Source organism: Bombus terrestris, chromosome 3 (genome assembly GCF_910591885.1).
Source record: "Bombus terrestris chromosome 3, iyBomTerr1.2, whole genome shotgun sequence".
NCBI lineage: Eukaryota > Metazoa > Arthropoda > Insecta > Hymenoptera > Apidae > Bombus > Bombus terrestris.
Window position 1 is genome coordinate 3615088 of NC_063271.1, and position 21713 is coordinate 3636800.

At 43.6% G+C, this 21713-nt stretch overlaps 1 protein-coding gene across 5 annotated transcripts in view; it reads left to right on the forward strand.

Annotated features, from left to right (window-relative positions):
* LOC100647330 (receptor-type guanylate cyclase Gyc76C) overlaps positions 1–21713 on the forward strand; it is a 75854-nt gene that overhangs the window by 46122 nt on the left and 8019 nt on the right. For 4 of the 5 annotated variants that reach the window (XM_048404293.1, XM_048404292.1, XM_012320682.3 and 1 more), the window contains one exon: positions 21188–21494. In XM_048404293.1, coding sequence (XP_048260250.1) covers positions 21188–21494 — 307 coding nt within the window. Of the gene's footprint in view, positions 1–20616; positions 20674–21187; positions 21495–21713 lie in introns of those variants that run through there. The other variant, XM_012320683.3, reaches the window with a different exon arrangement.

A 21713-nucleotide genomic window follows, 5' to 3' on the forward strand; every position in this document is an offset into this window, starting at 1 on the left:
TTTTCTTGATTTTTAATTCCGAGCCACGAACTTTTGTCTGTATTTCTTTAGATTGTACAGCATACTAGAAGTCTATTTTTCTTTATTTCTTGATTTTCGACGGTCCGTTAGGTTGTCACGAATATAAGTAATATTAATCGTTTTTCGAGCGTTGACGTAACAGTTATCTGCAATTCGACGATTATTCTCCGACGAAAATACCATTCTATCTTGTATCCCCAAAGATTGAAAAATAATTAAACGAATTTTAAATATATTTAAATAAACGAGCATGGAAATAGAATTGGCGGAAGCGCGATAGTCGATGGGAAGTGAGAAACGAACGACGCCAAAGGGAAGAATCGCCAAGGTTCAAGAACGCAATTGGAAACCGGCATTCTTGCCATTCGATTTATCGGTTAAAGGTACATGGACGGACTAATCAATCCATTATCCACTTTTCCCCTGTTCACGTATCACAAAAGCGAAATACCACGTGTCCGTGTCAAAGCCAGCCGACTTATCAACGCCTCATCGCTCGTTCAACCTATCGATCTCAACATTCCCGAGGCTGCAGTTGGAATTTTAAAGATCATAGCCCGCATAGTTGCGTTTCCCGCCTAGCTAAGCACAGAAACCAATCCACACGCGAATAATTCAAGAATCCTCCGAGCTCTGAACTCTCTCCTAGCGCATTCCTGCATACAAAATAGCCAACCACCGATACAATGAAGGGAAATACAAATCGTTGAAAGTCCTGCACGTCTGTTCGTCGAAACGAAAGCTTCGCAGGTGAACCCGGTTAACGTAGACCACCCCGTACACCAAACGTCTGACCATTTAAGCGAATAGCCGTAGGTGGACCACAGAGGCTGTAACAACCCGCCTATGCCACGACTCGACATCTCGTAACCAGAGTGTATATGCGGGTATCACGATCCAGTGGGAACTTTCGATAAGCGCGCGGACTCGCTCACTCGTATGCTCGATCCTCTCGACTCGGTCAACACGCTGCTCTACCACACACACGCATGCACACGCGGGTCACTGCATCGAGGTTGGTGCAACCACCTGTTGATTGCACCGGCCACCGAGTCGATGACGTCTCCGCGGATCGGAAAATTGTCGGCACGACGCGCTCTCGTGTATACATCTTGCGGCTAGACGCACGCTCGGATATAACTACTTTCAAAAGAAAATTTAAGACTTACGGAAGCTTTGCGAAAGATTCAAGGGTTCGCCGAGTTGAAAGGATCGGGAATTTGAAAGATTTCTAAATCGATAAATTAAGAATTTAGAAAGATTCGCGTGTTGAAAGATGGAATATTCGAAAGCTCTCCAAATCGAATATTTAAAAGATTTCCAAATTTGAAAGGTTTTTGAATGGAGAAAGTTTAAGTTACATACTGCGAAACGAAATTTGTCGATTCCAGCCTTTTAGTTCCATTGCTAAAATTCTTAGTTTTACTATTAGAATGTACGACTTCGCTCGACGAGATTGATCGGTTTCGCTTCCGCGTTGCTTAACCGATACTTGACGATCGTTCGGAAGATTTGACGCGATTGAATACAGCTTCGTGAAATAATTCAATAATTGCGAAACATCATAGTTCGTATCGTGTTCTAGATCAACCAGCACCGTGATCACTCGCAAACGTTTACTATACTCATAAAGTATGGTCCAGCGAGATTGGCGAGAAATTCGAACGGTATCGATCCATTGAGATTGTAAACTAGAATGAAACGAAGGAAAGTGGCGCGAGTTATCGCGACACCGTGGCAGAATCTCTGGCCAAGATTGCCGGCAATTTCGCGCGCGATATTCCCCGAGGGACCGCGTAAACGCCTCCACGTCGAATTACCCTTTCAGACCTTGCGTAACTCGATTTGAAGCGTTCGCTCGGCATACGAGACTCGACTGAAACCCGAGAGTTCGCCGTTGGTGACAATGTTCCTTTGAGCGGTCAAGAAATCGCCGTAAAGTCCTATTACCGCGTACGTAGAAACCGTACAGCGAGTCGTGTCCATAGCTACGGCGATCTGCCCGTCGTAACCTACAACGTGTGTCGTTCTCTCCTTCTCGCTTTTGTCTCGCTTTTACGCGAAATTTCCAATTCAAATGGCGCGTTCACAATGATGATAAAGTGTCGTGTGACGCCACCAAGTAAATAACACGAATTACAGATATAAATTCCACGTGTCTCGTCGTGCTAGAAGCAAGAGCTCGCCCGAGGTGGTAAGCACGCACGATCGCGCAGTAACGTCTAAATCCCTTAACGCTCTTATCTTTAGCAAATTTACGACGAATATACACATACAAAGGATAGCTCTAACAAGACGAATCTATGTTAGATTTGCGCTCAAATTCCTGTTGTCTTTGAAAAATTTAGTTTCTTAAGCGACAGTTTTTCTAGCCACGCGATAAACTACGTATCCTCCAACATTATGTACAAGCACTTCGTAATGTCCTTAATCTTTTGCTCGATGAAACCCTTCTAGTTCTGGCTCAAACCGATATTCGAGTAATTTTCGTCGTTCCATCTCACCGTGGAAGTCGGAATTTAGAAGATATTTTGAAGAGAACCGTCGAAACGAACGAAACGTATGTTGGGAAATTTCCTATCTGAGGTTCCGAACAAACGTCTTTGTTAAATTTGCTACGTATCCGAACTGAATAAGCCGCCACGTGGCGAAAGGAGATGTTTCTGCTTGCTTGACCCTGTGTGCCACACGCGCAAACGCTAAGGCAATTGATCCAAATAATTCGCAGGTGATGAGGTTGGGAGGTAGTTTTGAATAGAATTCCGCAACGAGTAACCGGAACCACGCGATAAAGCTTCGCCGCGAAAGGAGCAATATTATTCCATCGATGCCGTATTTGCATGAAAACTGCTGATTCCCCTGACCTTCGCGTTCTATTTATAGCCGAGCCTGTTGATGCCCCACGCACTCGAACGCTTACCTGGTCCGGCTCACCGGTGTCCTACCACGTCCAACTGACACGCGTCCACTTTTCTATCGGTAACCTCCAGAAATCGAGTGACACGATTTAACTCGATGGAATTAAAACGAAAGACAGAAAGTTTTATAGATTAGTTTAATGGTCGTTATCTCAGCGATTCGATATTTTGATAGACAAATTCAATTTAGATTACATTAGGTACTTCGTTAAACCTTATCGAACCGATAGACGTGCACGTTTCTATTCGTAACTTCCAGGAATGAGACGATAGACCAAGTTTATTATTAACTTCTCATTTGATATAAGCTACCGCGTATAGTTCCGTTTGATTTATTATCTGCAGACTTCTTCATAGACATTTTTCTTCGCTTCATTTTTAGAGACACGTTGTATTATTTATATTCGGCGCTTTATCAGAGAAACATCATATTAACAGGAATGTCGAAGAACGACAACATTTTGGCAACGATTCAGCCGCGGAACAATATGTGGCGCCGGAATATGCGAATTTCTCGAGATCCGCGTATCGAAAGTTTCGCTTAAAATTAACTAATAGTGCGGTCCAAAAATCTGTCATCACAAACGAGAGGTACGTTGAAGCGGTATCTAGAATTTGCTAATAGTCCAAAGAGTCTATATCGTAATTTATAGCGTTTCTAAGGTACGTGTTCGTCGTACAAAAAACAACTGGTCTGCCAGTTGCTACTTTCGACTCCTCCTCCGTTCTTTTCCATTGCTAAGCTAGCAGCACTCTGCACTCACACTCGCGCAATTTCTCCACTGGTACAACGGTAAGAACTTGTCATAAGCGACACGTGTGTGCCGTAAACAAGAATTCGACACGGTGACGATTTTGGCCATGCTGTCTGGCGATCTACCCGCCTCTGAATCTCGGGATCGTCGCTCCTTTCCGAGATTCCCCTGGCGCGTAGGCGTAAAATAGCATTGCGATACTTTCATCTTGTGCAATAACGACGTAATAATAGCGCTTCTGCGGTGGCTATCGGTACGGTAATAGCGTACTGTGCACTTCTTTGGCGTCGCGTATGCATTATTTATACAGCGCGCGAGTCGCGTACACGCGGCTACCGGTAAAAACTTGATCGTGTGGTTTCGATCCGCGGATCGAAAAGGGAAAGAGATAAAAGTAGACGTAGAAGCAGAAGAGAAGAAACTAATAGAAACGTCGTAACGCGGCGGCGATACGCGTGCACCAATCGTGTTCCATCGGCGCGAGAAGGGAACGATTATGTTAGAATCGTTCTCGGCCATTTCCTCGTCTCCTCGACACCGACCCACATTATATCTCTGTTTCGAGTGACGTTACGTGATTTCCACGATGAAGTAATCGTCAGGCTATCTTTAGCCAACGCTTTGTCGACCAACTATGATCGACGATTTCTCGTTGCGAGCACGCCTCTCTAGGCCGTGTATGTTGCATCGCACCGCCATTCTTGCCATTGTTCCTTCGAGATTTATGAGAAACCTGTAGCACACAACCGTATATTTAAGATTCTAAGTCTGTAACTTCATAACGAACAGACGATGTTCAGAACGTACGATGAACAGAAATAGAATACAAAAGTTGAAACAGATTAACGATAAAACAAGATCTCTCCCTTTTTCCTTAATTTGAATGGTTAAAAACGTACACGCTATGATATATTATCCCTCGTCTCAACTAAAAACGGTAACATGGAAAATCAAACTCTTCTACAGCTGTCATACGTGCGTCCACCGCAGTCTGAACACTGTACACGATGTTGGTTCAGGCTGTGTGCATCGTACCGCTAGGGACAATATCCGCGGGCAATGGTCTTTATTTGTCAACCGTTGCTATTTAACTGCTACTGCCAAAAGATTAAATGGTAGAGTATAAATAACGAGATCCGAAATACGATCTTAAACTTTATCCCGTACGTTTATCCATCGAGAAACCATCGGTGGCAAATGGTCGATCGGTTGTTGCGTGATTTTCTGTATCGAAGCGTGCAGCGTGCATCGCAGAATCCGTGTGGCGTGCAGCACACAGACGGCTTAAATACACGCTATCTTTAGCAAGGGAGTAACGCGGACGAGCTGAACAGAGCGTGAGAATACCGGTTCCGCGCGAAACGATACGATTTGTTTGCTACATTATCGCCGAGTTAAATATATCGCGATAGCGTGAGGAATTTACGAGCGACCGGACGCGCCACTGGCCGAGGAGAGTCCCGTCGTCGATCGGCCCGCGAGAATATAAACGTCCTCCTGATATTACGTAAAATTAACCTGGTGCATGCACGCGCATACATGCACTGATTATCTTCTTATCCTTTTTATCGAGAAAATACGTGCACGCGCCTCGATTAGCCGCCCGCAAGGCCCAAGCTTATTACGCAACGCTAATGCAGATGATATAACGTTGAGAAATTCATCGATAATGCTGCATTCATCGCTCGGACATTCGACGATGATTTGTGATCAATAAAATTATTTTATATCCAGAAAGAATGCGGTTTATTTTTATATCCCTCTATCGATAATCTAAAAAGAATGTCGATAATTGTCTTAATCTATCGTCCAACTGTTCGACGATGTATGAACTGTATTCGTGGTTTACGGAAGTAATTATTTTCTATTCAGAATTATTTGTTTGCAACTCGTTATTTATATTCGTGGTAATAGACGTAATCGAAGATCGCAGAAGAAGAACATGACCAGTATTTTTATCTCGATCTTTTCATTTCGATGCTATTTAGTGGAAAAACAAACGTATAGTTTAATATAAAACAGTGAATAAGGCGAACAGTTTGGTCAAGAGATGTACAACTATTAGCAACGAATGACAAATCTGTAGTCTCCTATTAGAATTATGTTACTGTATCTCGTTAGATAACTGATGCTTCTAAAGATATAGAAGAAGTTTTTTCGTCTGTAACGAAGCAGAGTTTGCTGTTCACGAAGACTGGCTCTAATTTACAGTGTCAAGTTCATGGTATCCTGTCGAGGTTTTAAGAAAGACTAATGGATAATTCCCCCTTGAAACGAGAGCGCCCCGCACACTCTCCGAGAATCCAGCTCAAACATGTCTCACTGTGTTAACCCTGTTCCGTTCTTTCGGTCATTTCTCCTATTCTTAGGAAATTTCTCCGATACGAGCAATCTGTAAAAGCGTCGTTGCAATTTTATTCTTAAAATATTAAATTCCTCTTTGTTCTTATATTAAAGAAATTCTCGGCAGAAGGGAAGAAGAAATTCTCGTCTGAAAGGGACGTTGGTTGGCAGAGGCAATAGGTCGACAACGAGCATAGTTTTCCGATAAATGGGTCAATTGGTTTTTACATAACGTGGATTGGAACGAAAGCTCGCGGGATTAAAGTCGATCGGGGATCGAGTTGCAACCAGAGTATGCATACGTGCATTACGGACACGCGGTTTGAAATGGTCCGTGCGGTGTTCAGAATTAGAGAGAAGGCATCGGGGAACGATCCATTCATCACGGCCAGAGGAGAAACACAACGCGGTCGTTTTTACTGGAGTAGGCTCTATTTTTAGCGGGCGGGAATAAAAGAGCGAATAGAGTGTGAGAAGAGAAAAAAGAAAAAATACTGGTTTCGCAGGCACGTCGGTGGCTGGCTGGTTGCTCGTTTGCTCCGTCATTGGCGGCTCGTGTCCGCTCTCGAACAGCAGGAAGAAAGAGCGAGAGAGAGAGAGAGAGAGAGAACGGGCTCGTAACGTAATATCGCGTCAACAGGATTAATTAATATTTACGCAGAAATCCCTTCGCGAAGTTGAGTCGCTTTCCCATCGAACCGTGCAGAAACTGGTTCATTTTCTAATCCGTATTTCGATCTAGAATTTTTCTTCTTTATTTTTTTCCTACAGATCGTCGAATGTTTTGAAATTGAAATGGTCGATGGAAGGAAGAAAGAACGGGGGAGTAGACTCGTATTATCGGTGCATGAATCGTTCGTTTATCGATCGGTATGTCGAATATTTTATGAAAAGCGCGATAACTTGTAATAGGACTGTCGACGATAATGGAGGATGTCGTCCATGATGATCTCGAATCCCACCTAAGATATTCTAGTTTTCCCGATTGTGTACCATGTGATTCACGGCACACGCTCCGATCGAACGTGACTAACGTGTTTTTTAACCTTGGCTGCGACTCGCTGTCAGCGTTCAAGGATCGCTGTTCGAATTAGCCGCCGACGACCAAGTGCCGCGCAAACCGCTTGGACCAATTCGTGGCCCAATATTAACGCTGAAAATTCGTCCATCGAATAATTTATTTGCTTATTATGTTGCGAACATCGTTTTACATATTCATCTTAGAATATCGATCGATTTGTAATATATAAAACGGAAAAAAGAGAAAGATAGTATACAATCAACGATATAACAAAGATAAGAATGTCGAAACGAATTACAATCGAAACACCACGAATAGTCAGAATATCATGTACGAAAAATCTCAGTGGAATGTATTTATTTGTTTTGAACCGTTTCTTTGTTTCGGTAGATATCCTTGCAACACGTCGAATATTCGTTTCGTACAAGTTCTCTTTCGCATGCTTAATCCGCTAGAGTATATTTCTAGAGGCAATTTCTTTTCGCTATTACGAGATAGTTACGTAATTTTGATTTTTTCGTTCCGCCGTAATGTACAGTCCGTTCCTTTCTTCGTGTTACCCTTCGGAAACAACTATTCACGACAGGAAATTTGCCTTTAACGAGCGTTGCCGGTACCGGCAACAAAGATCGACCAAAAACGAAAGAAAGAATCGCTTAACGACACGGTGCAAGCACGTGTCAGCTCGCTGTAAAGCCGGCATTCACCTTTTTTCCGCATATACACATACGGTCGGTTGACACCCATAAAAAGGTTAACGTACAGCGAATAAATCGATGGCCGGATAATCGCGTTGGTCGCACCACGACGACGAGGGGGTGCAAGGCACAAAGTAGTCTTCGTATATAGACAAGGAAGGACGTTATTTCGACCGTTGGTGCAGGGAACGAGCGAACGGAAAACAAGCAAGCAAGCAAGCGTCGGACTCGAGTTTAATGTGGGTGCCGCCTTAAGTAACGACGACGCGGCTGGTTTCAGTCTAAAATACACTCAATTAACCCTTAATTGGCCGGCACCAATTATGGGCCCGGCGTACCGACGCGTATTCATTCGGTCAACAAGAATGTATGGTCGACCGGCGTTGTTCTTCCCTCGTTTTACGACTCGACGTCGTTCGTGGCTCGCTTCTGGCACGCAGATAAACGAATTTCTTCGTCGTGTCGCGAGAGCTTATCCGCAGATTCGAACACGTGATCAGCACGTTTGGCCATCTTGGTCGCGTGGAAAGTTCGCGCCTCGAATCGTGCTCTATTTATCTAAAAACGTTGTAAACGCCGTTCGACGTATCTTCTACTTTTTTCTCCACTTTCTTTTTTTTTTTTATTATTTTTCCTCTACGAGGTCAGACTCTTTTGTTTATGGAAATATTTGATACACCGGGAAAAATAAAGAATATTTAAAGATCGTCGTGGAATCGAGCGGAAGATAATTCCTAGTCGAGTTCCTGAGACGATTATTCCGAGGCACGTGGTCGGAGAAATATTTTCCTATGTAAGTCTACCAGCCGTTACCATCGTGATGCACAAAGGAATTAGCGTTAAGGTCGAATTTTACTGCTCGTACATCATGTCGCGATAACGAGATCGTCCAACTTCCTAGTACTAAGTATTTCTATTTGCGAATAATCGCGGCGCCATTGGTTTTCATTTTCTCTGCAATTGTGTGTCGTTGTTTCTTCGAGTGATTTGTGCCACTTCCCCGTTTTGCTTACGCGACAGAGCACGTTCCTTTTCTTCCACTTGATCCAGAGAAAGGGAACCATTGAACGATCGCGACGACGCTGAAAACGACTATTTTTATGTACAAAAGAACAAGCCCCGAGCCCTTTAATATTTTTGGGCGAATTTAACAGCGAGAAATATGGTATAAAGTAAAGAAAAAGTATTCATGGAATGGCGGTCTACGTTGTAGACGAGGCAGAACTGTTCGAATTAACGGGTACCACGGAGATCTTGGCGAAATCTTGCGCGGAGCAGTGGGCGCATACAAGCGGTGCTTTCAAATGGCTCCCCGCGATACGCGAAGTGCGTGCGATTTAACGAGCTGCGACGGCTCGCTCGCAATCGCCTTAATTTGTCGTCGGCTAAGTTCGTTCTATCGTCGCGTTAAGCCTAATGCCGCGATTCCAAATATAATTTCCGTGCAGCAGGACCGATAATTTGCGAAACAGCCCGCGTATCCGTTCAATGTTGTGGCTAAAACTGTTCCAGGAAACAGTCTCGTATACCATTTCTTCTTCTCCTTTTTTCTGCACGTGTTCCTTTATTTGTTTGTTTCTTTCCTCTCCTTTCTCTTTTTTCTTCTTCTTCTTCTTTTGACATCGTATCGCCTTGAAAGCAATCGTGGAATTCCATAGAAAAAAGAATTGTCGTCGCATGACGCAATTTATTGTTGCAAAATATGTATTTTTAAGTCGCATGTATGTCGCGCGTTTACGTGATCGTACAGGAATTCGCCCGTCCGTTTATTTCTGGTTTATAATTGTTCTGGATCCGAGACGATTCAGCGAACAACGCGACGAAACTTGTTATCTGGTAGGAGAGCGAGGCTCGAAACGTGACAAATCCCTCTTTCTCTTTTATTTCGTTCTCGGTTTGAAGAAAATCCTTTGTTTAAGAAAAAACATACTTTGCACAAATATGCTGTTATCTGTGCGACGTCCGCGCGCGTGTGTGCGTGCGACTGTATGTGTATGTATTTGTGGCTGACTGAAAGATGGCTCCTTTTTGTGTAGATTTGTACGAGCCCTATCAGCGTCTGTCAATATTTACTGGTAATCGCGGCACGAAAACAGCGTAAATCATGTAGTATTACGGCGGTGTGAACGATATTACAGCAACCGTATTACAGCGACTATCCGTTATCAGGAGAGAATATGTCCAAGTGTCTGTGTTTATCGGGTCGACTATATTTAGATCGGGTATTGCTTTGTCGAGAAACGCGAATCGAATCAAGGAAGGAGAGAATACTCTTCGTTCCGACGACTTTCGTCACCGTCCAGAGAAAACCGTAAAATCGTCCGAGTCCAACTTGATCCGCGCGACAATCATAAAAATGGAAACAAGTGTTTTTCGTGTAACTTTTAGGCTTCATCCATTATTTATATCGATTGTGTTGAAAACTAGGAATATATTTTCCTTGGTATTCTTGTAAATAAGACGTAAGGCACAAAAATTGTAAGCAATTTTATCGACAAGAAATACATTCGTCTCATTGTCATACGTATACAGCGTGGAATGCGAAAATGTTAATTTCAATGTTTCATCGAGATAAAATCTAGCATATTTCTTCGGATGTGTGAACATTGTTTTCTTTATTGACTATCGTCGCTTATTAGAAGATATAAATTCCCGATGAATTTTCGACCGAAGGGACGTCTTTATTATTTATTCTAGAAAACGGGGAAATACGTTTACTTAATAATTTGCTGCGATACGACGTCTCGTGTACCCAATGTCGAGCGTGAAAGGGTTATAATTACAATCACCTATATACGCTACATTTAAGTGCACACAATACAACTAGTTCTACTAATAACCAACCACCATTCTCTGCTATACCATACTGTATCATACCAACAAAAAAAGAGAAGTGAAAAAAAAACGAGAAGGAAACTGCGTTCCGTAAACGAATGCACATTAATCCCGGATCACATTCCAGAGCAGAGCAGATACGAAATCGCGGCGACGAATTCCACGTGGAAAGTTCAACAGCTCGGACACGCGTCATGCAATATTAATTACCCATTACCATATACCGAGCGTTAACGTCGGCTTTGCCTGGCCAACACACGACAGTCGAAAACGCTAATTACATCGAGGCACGCCGCATCGACTTCCAATTTCCACGCTCGGTTACCATCACCGCGCTTGAAACCGCGTCGCACAATGTTTTCGAAGACGGCTGCTAAAAAGCGACAACTTTGATGATTTTTCCCTTTACCGATTCTTGATTTTACTTTTAAATTTCTATATTTCTAAGGAAATTATTTGAATACGCTAACAGGTATACAGAGATCACTAATCTCTTACTGTCTCGAAGAATACAAATTAGAAGTCGATGATTCTTCTCGTAAAAGGCGACATTTCCAGTGAATAGTTTCACGTGTCGTTGATTTTGTAGAGAAATATTTATATTTTGTGGTAGAAAGATGAAAATAAATATAGTAAATCAAATAGTTAAGCGCTATAAACGATATTAGTCTGCACAATATCCTGTGACTTTTTCGCGGTCAAATGGCCGTTTTAACACACTGTACGTCGGCAGCGAAACAGTGTTTGCCCGGCCCGTTCACTGTTATGCCCCCGGTCTGGTCGGAATTCTTGAATGGCTTGTCAGGTAGAACCGAAATCCCACGGCGTTACGAGAGAGACTCGTGTATCCGGCGTCATTCGAGTATAACCAAGGATACCGACGCCGCTATACACACCGTGGCTCCACTAACTGCCTATGTTTATCGCCAGGCTATATTTAGCCTGGGCTATTGCTTTGCCAAGCGACAGACTGAACGAACCAGCTACAACCGATCGACACACCAGCAGCCACCACCGGCATCACCGTTCCGGCCAACTTCCCATCTCGATGCTCTTTCTCTTACTCCCTCTTTCTCTCCCTCTTATGTCCCGTCCCATATATACGAGCCTACACCATCCTTACGTATATGCTCTTCTTGAGACTTGCAGCCAAAGTTGTGCATGTACACATCGTATCGGCCATCGACACCCACTGGAGAACCGATCCGTGTGGATCGCTCGAGTTCCGTTTTGCTCTTTACATTGCGACATTTTAACGAGATGCAGCACTTTCCAAACGCGGTCCACGCGTTTTTCTATTTAAAGACTCGAGTCGTTGATTGTTCTCGCGAACGTTATTGAGTATATCGCACGTGTATTTCAAAACTCGAATCAACTGAAACGAGTTTCTCAGGCAGGAAATTCTTTGGAGGTTTGCAACAAAATTATTCATTGATCGTATAATGGTAAGAAAGTACGTATATAGACTCTGTGGAACTATGCTTAAAGATTATTCTCGCAATTTCCCATTCTCAGTCCTTGAGATCCGCCTTGGATGATTTTAATCTCGGACGATGGATCTTGTAACGCAAGAGCGAATTATTTTGATATTAAGCCTAAACTGATAGCGTATTAATAGTAGACGAAGTAAGAAAACGTTGGAGGAAAAAATGAATAGATACGAGTAGTAGACGACGGAGTTGATACGAGTGTACGACCATGACCGAAGGAAACCAGCGCGTTTAGTCGCGCTAAAAGTTGTCCACGTGCTCGAGGAAGAGACGGTGCAAAGTGAGAGCCGGGTGTCGAGGCCCGTTTGATTTTTCATCGGATCGCATTAATTTCCATTCGATTGTTTCGCCATTCAAGGATACAACGTCGGCCGCACGCAAGCGAGCTTGCGCGCTAACACACAACTATCGCTATTTGTCCGTCGGGGCTATAAATAGACGCTGTTGATTTATGAATAAATGAAAGCACCGCCCTGTTTCTGTGTGCGCGGCTCCCCCACCAAGGCGCGCGCAGCGTTCGCGCCTGCGCTCCGCGTGATTCTCGCCCGTACGCATGCGCCCGTGCGTAAAGAGTTGTGTATCCCCCACCACCGTTACCGCCGCTACACGCGTTCCTCGCGAACAGGGCCGCCGCAATGATTCTCCGGTTTAGAAATGTATTTTTAGACCCGGGTACCGTTTGTTGGACACAATTTGAACACCTTTCTCGGTCAATAAATCTCCCGCGCGAAGCGCACTGATTGCGAAAGTCCCATGAGTCCCTCGTGTGTTATGGAAATGTGCTCAACTTTCCAAGTTCATTCTTACATTTACATAATAGCTGAATTATTAAAACTTTTATTAATACTTTTTGGTAGTTAAAGTTCGAAGGTAGTTAAAGATACGGTTTATCGATAGGGTTAAAGACGCGAATAGAGAAATCTGACGCACGTGTATTTGTGTATCAAAACTGGAAATAGGAATGCCCTTGGTCTGGTGTCTGTTAGCCTGCCGTAGAGCCGTTAGTTACAACATTCTGCTTTTCATTCCTCAAATTAGAATGTATATCACAGTTGAATTAGTAAATAAGCTATGTTATGTTTATGCCGGAACGCAGTCGTGCGCGTGGCACGAGGCTAAATATAAATACGCCTGATCTAAATATCATTCGACATCTCTGATCTCTCTGAATAAAATTCATTCTCGATCGATGGTTGCAGTGGAATGCGTGGCAAACACGGACGCGCAGATATTTCGCAAGTCGATAAGCGAACACTGCGAAATCCGACTTCGAAGTGGACTCGCCACGCGAATATAAAACCGATGTTTAAAGAAGAAATAAACTCGACCTCGTAACGATCTGGAATAGGAATATACCGGTGGATTTACGGTCTTTTCGAGTGGATCGTAATTCACTAGAAACTAGAAACAAGTATCAACCCTGTTGCTTATTGACACGAATCATATTAACAGCGAACCAAAACGATACTAACCAACTCGGAATATTCTAGCTGTGTATTTCATAACAAGTTTATACGCCATAAGAAACCGATGAAACGTAACCACGATCTTTACTTTCCGCTTACTCTCCGTTCGTTATGTTTATCCTGCTTAACCATAATGATTGCGTAAGACCGAGGAAACGACGTGATTACCGAAGAAACGTGTTACGTTTTCTCGGCCATCTTGTTCACCTGGCTTCCCTTAATTATCCGTCAGCGGGCTGTTTAATTGGCGGAAGACGTCGGCGTATGGTGTCACTTAATAAAACTCGAACGATCGCGCGATCAGAAACGACCAGCGCCGACGATACGAGCCGTCCTACCCCGTTTAACGAGCACCCTTATCGAGAAAGCTGATCCTCTGGCCGAGGCCATCAACGATCACCGTGGAATCCAGAATAGCGCGCATTAACGGCATAATTTAGGAAGTTATGCCGATGAAACGAACGACGGACACTCGTCCAAGGCAGATCTTTCCGCTACGCAGACAGAGATAGGAGAGAACGTTCCCGGAGATAATCTGAAAGCGACCAGAAGCTTAATTGGAGTTAAGGCAACGTCTCGCGACTTCAAGTTCAATTATCTAATAGCGACCGCGCCGTAGCTTCTCCCTGGCTGCTGCTTTCTAATTCCCTGGAAAGAATTCGCTCGTTCAATGAGCCATTCTTTCTCTCCCCTTTTCTCTTCGTCTCTTTTTGTCGTTAACATCGCGTTTTCACCGACAAAGCGTGCGTTACCAGGTGAAAGAAAATGATACTTTTCCTCGTGGCCGACCAAGACGCTGTCTGTGGATAACCCAAGAGGCTAGTCAACTTAGAACCGCGTCATTACCGATCCAACAACGAGCATCCTTTTCGTTGGAAACTAGTTGCAAACGGTAACCAACGGACATCAATTTGCGGAAACATTTTGTTCGTATCGATGCAACCTGTTCCAAGGATTTGGAAACTAACCGCGAGACAATTCTTAGCTGTGAAATAATCGGTAAACTGTACGCACTGTGGACATTTGTCTTTGTGGATGTTTATCGCTCCGAACGCGAAACGAGCACCCAACAGCAACTTTTTCAAGAAACATGGATAAAAAGTTTCTCGTTGTTGGTTCAGTGAGGACGCCGCTTAACGCAGAGGCGTATGGAATAGAAAAGAGAAGAAAGGAGGAACGACAAGAAATGGAGAGAGTTAACGAGCCGAAGGATTATCGATTGATATTCAAGATAAAGAGGCTCCCGGTACGTTTCACCGGTCGGGAAGAGAGCAACGAATTTATCTGCGACACGGAGCGTGTCGTTTGGCAAGATCCTGGTGCACGTAAACGGTCTCCCTCGAGAACACTAATAGCCACCATTAACGGGCCAGGACGTGATCCGTTCACACGCTCGCGAATTCCGGGAAACGATCTTTCCGTTCTGTGACTCGCGGTAGCTTCGCCGTGTCGTATCGGGAAGAAAAGGTATTTCTGGCACAACGTTACCGTTGTCGCTTGTCACCTTCGCCGCGAGAAGACACGTCCACTCGTTTACTTCGCACGAAAACCGATCGTGTCCAGGATACTCGATCGATTCTCCGATTTGTTAAATCCGGTGCTACCTGTCCAACTCGGAACGTGGAATAATTTATACCACGAAAGGGAAAGTGGGAAATTTGTATGTTTTTATAGACTTGTGAAATTACCACTTTGAGCTATAGTAATGATTTCTTCGTAAGTCCTATCTCTTGAAACGATCTGCCTATTTATAACTGTTGCTTCACGATGGATAGTGCTTCCTTTGTACGGTCGGACCTCGCCAATTCGAATCTCCAGGAAAAAATATCTTCGATTTATGCAAGTTTTGTCTTATCGAGGTTTTCGGAAAACAGAAAATTAACGAACTAGGATGACTTACAGAAGCTTTGTACAGTGATTAGTATCTTTCAAATCGTAGCCGTTCGAAGAAAGGCAAATTCAACTTTTAGAGATCAGCTATTTATTCGCGAACATAAATAATAATTTATGTTTATATATATACAATATTATATAATATAATTTAGAGTTGTAGAGACAGCAGTGAGCAAAGTTCGACTTATAGAGGTAAATTTTGACTTGCAAAGGATGGACCTCTGCGTAAGTTCCAATTATAGAAATTAAATAACACGCTTACACACGTGCCAGAGATAGAGAAAGTTTGTATCTCCGAGAATTGAGAAAATTGTAATCCGATAGGAATTATCGAGGTTCAGATATACCAAACTTACAAATAACGAGTAATTTGAGAAAAAAAAAAAAGAAAAAAGGAAACAAGGTCATCATTCTCGTTTGCTTAAAATAGATAAGAAAAATTCTTATCCGCTTTTATTTATCTAGATGCTCAAGGTAACCGATTTAAAGTGATTCATCGGTGTAGTTTGCGCAAACGAAGGCACCTGGCTTCTGGGTCGATCCTTGGCCGTTTCTCGATATTGTTGACACTCGTTGATGTTCTGGACAGATTTAAGCGCGAGATTAATATTCCGACACGTTCTTAACTTCCTCTCCATAGAACTCCCTTCTTCATCGTCAGGTGTGACTTCCGTCTTACGCAAACAGGAAGAGCAATCGAGGGACAACGAGTTAGTGGCACGCTTTGTTATTTTTAGTCGTCGATTGATAGTATCGCGATTTAAGCCGGGGCAAGGATCGATTCGCGCGATTAAACTGGCTCGCGAGATGAGACACCGATGGATTGCTCGATTGTTATTCAGCGGGCACGACCGCTGTCGATGCACCGGGACGCAACGTGCGTTGCCTATCCCGATGTAAAGACGAGTTTAGAGGCATAATTTTGAGCAACGACGTGGATCGCTGCCCGGCGGAAAGATGAAATATCCGCGGTTCATGTTTTATGGATGTGACAAACAATTATAAAACAGTAGGGTATAAATTTAAAAAAGTGCCGCGAAGAATTCGCGATGAGACAGCATCGAAACGGACACTTTGTTGCTACTGTTTATGGCGACGATTTTGCCAGTTAACGGGAAACGATGACGCGATAAACGATATGTGATTCGATAGCAACACACACATACACACACACACACATATACGACTAACGACGTAGTATACAACAGTTTGCGATTCTGCTATAGTAGAACTCTCTTAGTACAAATTCCATTTATACGAAAAAGAAACTTCATTGTTAACGTCTGATTATCCGATATGTTTAGCCGAGCTGCTATTATTTGAACAACTGCTGAGTGTTGCTTCAGTTAGAGTTAGACGTTTAAAATACATATATTTATGATTCCCAGGAGAGACGCGTGTATCCTTGTACTAAATATCCAGTAGCATCTGTACAAGTTTTCGGATTTGTTTGAAACTCGAAAATATAATTGTGATACTGGAATCTGGTTACGGTGCTAATGAAATCTCAGAATCTCAAAATGTTTCGTATGACATTAGACAACGATAGATTGGTAAAAAATTTGTACAACCGTTCAGATAGCTTTCGCGAGCCACTGTGTACCTAAATGCACGGCGAGGTCGGCTAGAGAGCAAGTACGATGAAAAAGGAGCGACGTGGAAAAAGAGCGTGGGCAGGAATTCCTCGATCGCGTTTCCAAAGGATCGCGAACGCTTGTTGCACAACTAACGCACACGATCGGCCAATAGAGAAAAGCCTCTCTGCGGTTGCAGTCCGCGGAGAGCACTCGAGCTCTCTCGAGCTCCCTCAAGGTGGTCTCGTCTAAATATAGCCGAGTGGAGCCCAGAATAACAGCACGTCGCGAGCCGGCAATGACCAAAGCCCAGCTCGTTCACCAAGCCAACTAAGAGAGCCAGCCAACGGCAGCCAGCAGGATAACCGACCAGGTCGGTCAGTTTTGTCTACCAGCCCTCGGACTCGTTCCTCCTTGCAACTTCGTAGAAGAGAGAAGAAAGGGCCACGGTACCACGCTGCCTTTAAAACAATGCTCTTCTACGACTCTTCCGAGTTAGTGTGCGCGTCCTCTTTGTTTGTTGGCCCCGTTGCCTCCAAGGGAATAGGGAACTGGTTCTTTCTTCTACGCCGGACCAGTTTCGTCTACCGGATCATCGATCACCGATCGACTTTTATGCAAAACTAGAGGACACCTCTGCGTGGCGTCGTTCGCGTCTTAAACCGAATTTACACCGTTTCAGTTTGCGGGAACACGTCGTTTTCGAGAAGGTCGTGTTCTTGCAAAATGAAGCAGTGTAAATTCAGCTTTAATTATTCACGTACGGTTGCAGCTGTGGCTTTTCTCTGAACCGATTCTGTTCAGATTATGTATGTAATAATTGATGCTTTTCGAGTTTTCTTGAATACTTAACCCTTTGTACCTCGCGAACGTCGCACTATCTGACGTTGATAGAAGAGTATTGTGCTCGTTGAAAAGATACGGGACAGGGAAGGAGACAAACACATAAATAAATTCATGAACTTTTTCTTTTTTTAGACAAATCCTACGAGTTGAACGAGTTTTAAAGTTAAAAGATTACTGGAGTTGCTGTCGATATCATAACAATATCCAGAACGCAGTCAAATTAGTACCTTTCACCAAACATATTCTGCTTGATAGGCATATGTTTAACAAAGGATGAGTTTCTTTATTCTGTCTGTTGCAAATGTAATTGTGACTCGGTAGTATTCTGTGAATACAGTATTGCAAAGCTTTTGATTGGAAATTTGTATGATTGCTGTGTAACGGCATGAATCAACGACGCAAGGATTAGTTTGATGAATCGTAAGATCGTCGATTGAATTGGTCAGGATTGAATCAACATCCCCTAATTCCTCCAAGGTCAAGATTATATACTCAACAAAGGCAACACGCATTAAAAGAGCTTTCTTTTAATCAAACACAGCAACATAGTAGCTGGAACGACGAACAATCGTAATTTTGTCATTCTGATGCGGCTCGACCAACATCCTCCCGCCATTGCCGAATCAATTTGTTTGTTTTTTTTTTTTTTTTTTTTTCTTTCATTTCAATGTAATAACGATAAATGTCGCTATCATACGCGGCGTATAGTCATCTTCCGTTCGGCAAATTCACAAGCGAGCGTCGTACATTCACATGTATCGCGACGTCCGGTATTCGAGAGGATAATCTTGGGAAGTGTGGATGTTCCTTTTGGCTCCCGTTTTTTCAAGTATTTTCCTCGACTTCGTCTAATTTGGCATCGCGAGTCGAAGTTCTGCGCAAAAAGCACCGGCCAGCTTCGCCATCGCACGCGGGATCGCGAATAAGAGAAAAAGGAGCGATTCTGGCCAGGTGGGTAAATCGCTGACGATCTCGACTTCCTGGAATCGTGGGAGGACGAGCAGAGGACGCTGGAAAGAGAGAGTGCTCGATTTTGGCGCGCGCGATCGTGTCTATGCGAATTGATCGAACGCTTAAAATTCTTTTTTATGATATGAGGACAGAATTATCAAAACACGAGATATAGATATAGCAATTTATAACATAGATTATTTAACAAGACAGTTGCTATTTTTAAACTTCGTTCGTCCTCGTTCGTTTGCCGAACCCAATTTATTTATTAATGTCGCAGTGACAAGTTGACATAACTCCAAAGGTTGGCGCAATAAAGAGATAAATGGCCGAATTTGATAATTCTTTTATCGAAAGTAGAAAGTAAAGTGTCTGTGTAGTCGGACGTAAAATTGTGCTCGTCGTTCGTACATAAATAATATACGTAAATCGGTGTTCAGATTATAGTTTCTTATATGTATCGGGCAACTTGCATAAAAGGCAGATGAAGATTAATAGACAGAATTAAGCTGTAAACGAAATCCTATTAAAATTATAGTTGAAGCATCCGATATGCTACGGCAACGCCGTATCGTAATACAGAGAAAGATCGTATAGTATCAAAAAGAAGTGCTCGATACTCGAGTTAGTCGATAACAACGAATAAACGAAGAAGAGACTTCCTGGTCCCGCCAACGATCATTTTTCGCTGGCAATCCCCAAGCAGTAAGATAGTTGTAAAGATTCACGGGGCAACGCTCCCCATAACCGCAAATCCCATGGTCGGCAGACTGTAACGAGGGAAAAGTGGCGATGGAGTTGCGGCGGTGGTGGTGATCGCGACTCATTCGATGCATGAATTTCGTGGTCTCTTTGGTTGTCGGTAGAGAAGTCTACTCGGTCGTTCGATCGAGTGTGGAACAAGAGGAAAAGAGCGAGCGTATAAGCAGAAAGATGGAAGAGGGGAAAAAAGAAACGAAACGGAGTAAAAGAAGGAGGACAAGGAGGTGGAAAAAACAACGGAAAGTGGATCGTGGCCTGGCGGTGGTCGCCACGGTTAAAGTAGAACTGACCCCCAGTTGTCACGTTTAATTTATATGTTAATGAGCGCATGTCACATTTCAACGGTACGGAGCAGCCGCCCCGTGCACTTCTCCGCTCGCGATCACCGAGAGAAGAGAGAAGAGAGTTGCCCCGTTCATTCCACTCTCCTCCTGCCCTCCTTCGTACCGCCTGCCACAGGTTTATATTTAACCGCGCGCCACACACCATGGCACCCGGCGCAGCCCACTTTGCCGCGTTACTCTCCTGCCTTCTACTCTTTTTCCATCTCTTCCATTCTTTCCTCTTTCTTTATCTCTTCGGCCACCTACTCCTTCTTTCCATACTCTACTCCCTATTCCATCGCTATCGATCGCTCTTCTCTCAGTTGTTTTCTTTCTTCGATCCTTCACCTTCGTTGCTTCTCTCGTTGGTCTTTCAGCTTTCTGGCTTTCGCTCTTCCTTCGCGACGCTTGTGACATTGTTTTCCCGCTGTTCGCCGATTCGTCCCCTCTTACTTGCCGATTTGTTTTCGACGATACTTTGTTTTCGCGGCCTTTGTTCTCTTGTTTAGCTGCTGAGTGTTCAAGGTTCCTTGCGTAATTTTTAAACTCGAAACGTTGGAATTCGTACGCGTGGTTCGTTGATCGTTCATAAAAAATTGTAATCGATGGAAAAGTGTCACCGACGGTGTATGAATTTTAATGTTGCTGCTCGATCTAGAGATATCAATTTCGTCCCTTAACGCGTTGACTGTCATGGTGATTACGTGGTGGAATTGCAACAATGCAAAGTGCTAAATGTATCACGAAGAACTTAAGCGATTGTGTTGTTTTAACAAGGTATCTATACGTTATATGTACAGTAACTAGGAAAAAATATACGCGCATACCCTCGTTTTCCAGTGACTGGTCTCTTCGTCAGGTTCTATATTTCAGTTTCATAGCGTCAAATTTCATTTTATCGGTACATACCACTAACGATAGATGATGCGAAATTTAATATATTTGGACCTAATTAATTACCACGTAAATGCTCTAATAAATACAACGGTGTGAAAATACTTCTCTCGTATAGTAGCCATTATGTATCGCGCTAAAATAACGAAATTTATCCACAGTCGACACGACAACTAACTATCCTTCTATACTTAATTTTACCTCTCTGCAAACATAAACTCCAACATAGAATGCAACATTTCGACCAAAACCTGCTAGAAACGCAAAACCAATACGAACTCCAACATCAACATTCGCTGTCCCAACTGGCTCGCATTAACTCGTAACGCAAACACTTGCCAGAGCGTGTGCACTTGAACGGACGCTAAACACGATCGGGAAACCGTGTGGATTGCAGAAATGCTCGGACTACAAGGCGTCGAAGGTGAACACGTTCGCGAGGACCGAACCACCGGACACGCAGGTGACGAAGTCGGTGATCGCGTTGTTGCTCCATTATGGCTGGAACAAATTCACTATCATCACGGAGAGTGCTTGGTCGACGGTGGCCAGGTCGCTGGAGGAACAGGCCACCAAGAATAATCTCACCGTCAATCATTACAAGACCGTGGAAGATCGACACACGTGCTGCGAGGAAAGGCTGCCTTGCTGTCAAGTCAGCGTATGGTTTCAACTCATACAGGAGACCAAAAATATGACCAGAAGTCAGTTGAAGTTTCGTTTACGTTCGATATTTCTCAGAAAGTCATCGAGACGACCGAAACGATGTGTTCGTCGAGAGCCGCCTTCTCTATCGGCCTCTCGTTTCCGGTTCTGTTTGTCTTCGAATCGCGTGGCCTTCGTTTTTGAAACGGTTTTAGCGCGATTGTAACACGCGAGACTCGTGTTTCCTCGGTTCGAAATAGAAACGGTTCCATTGTACA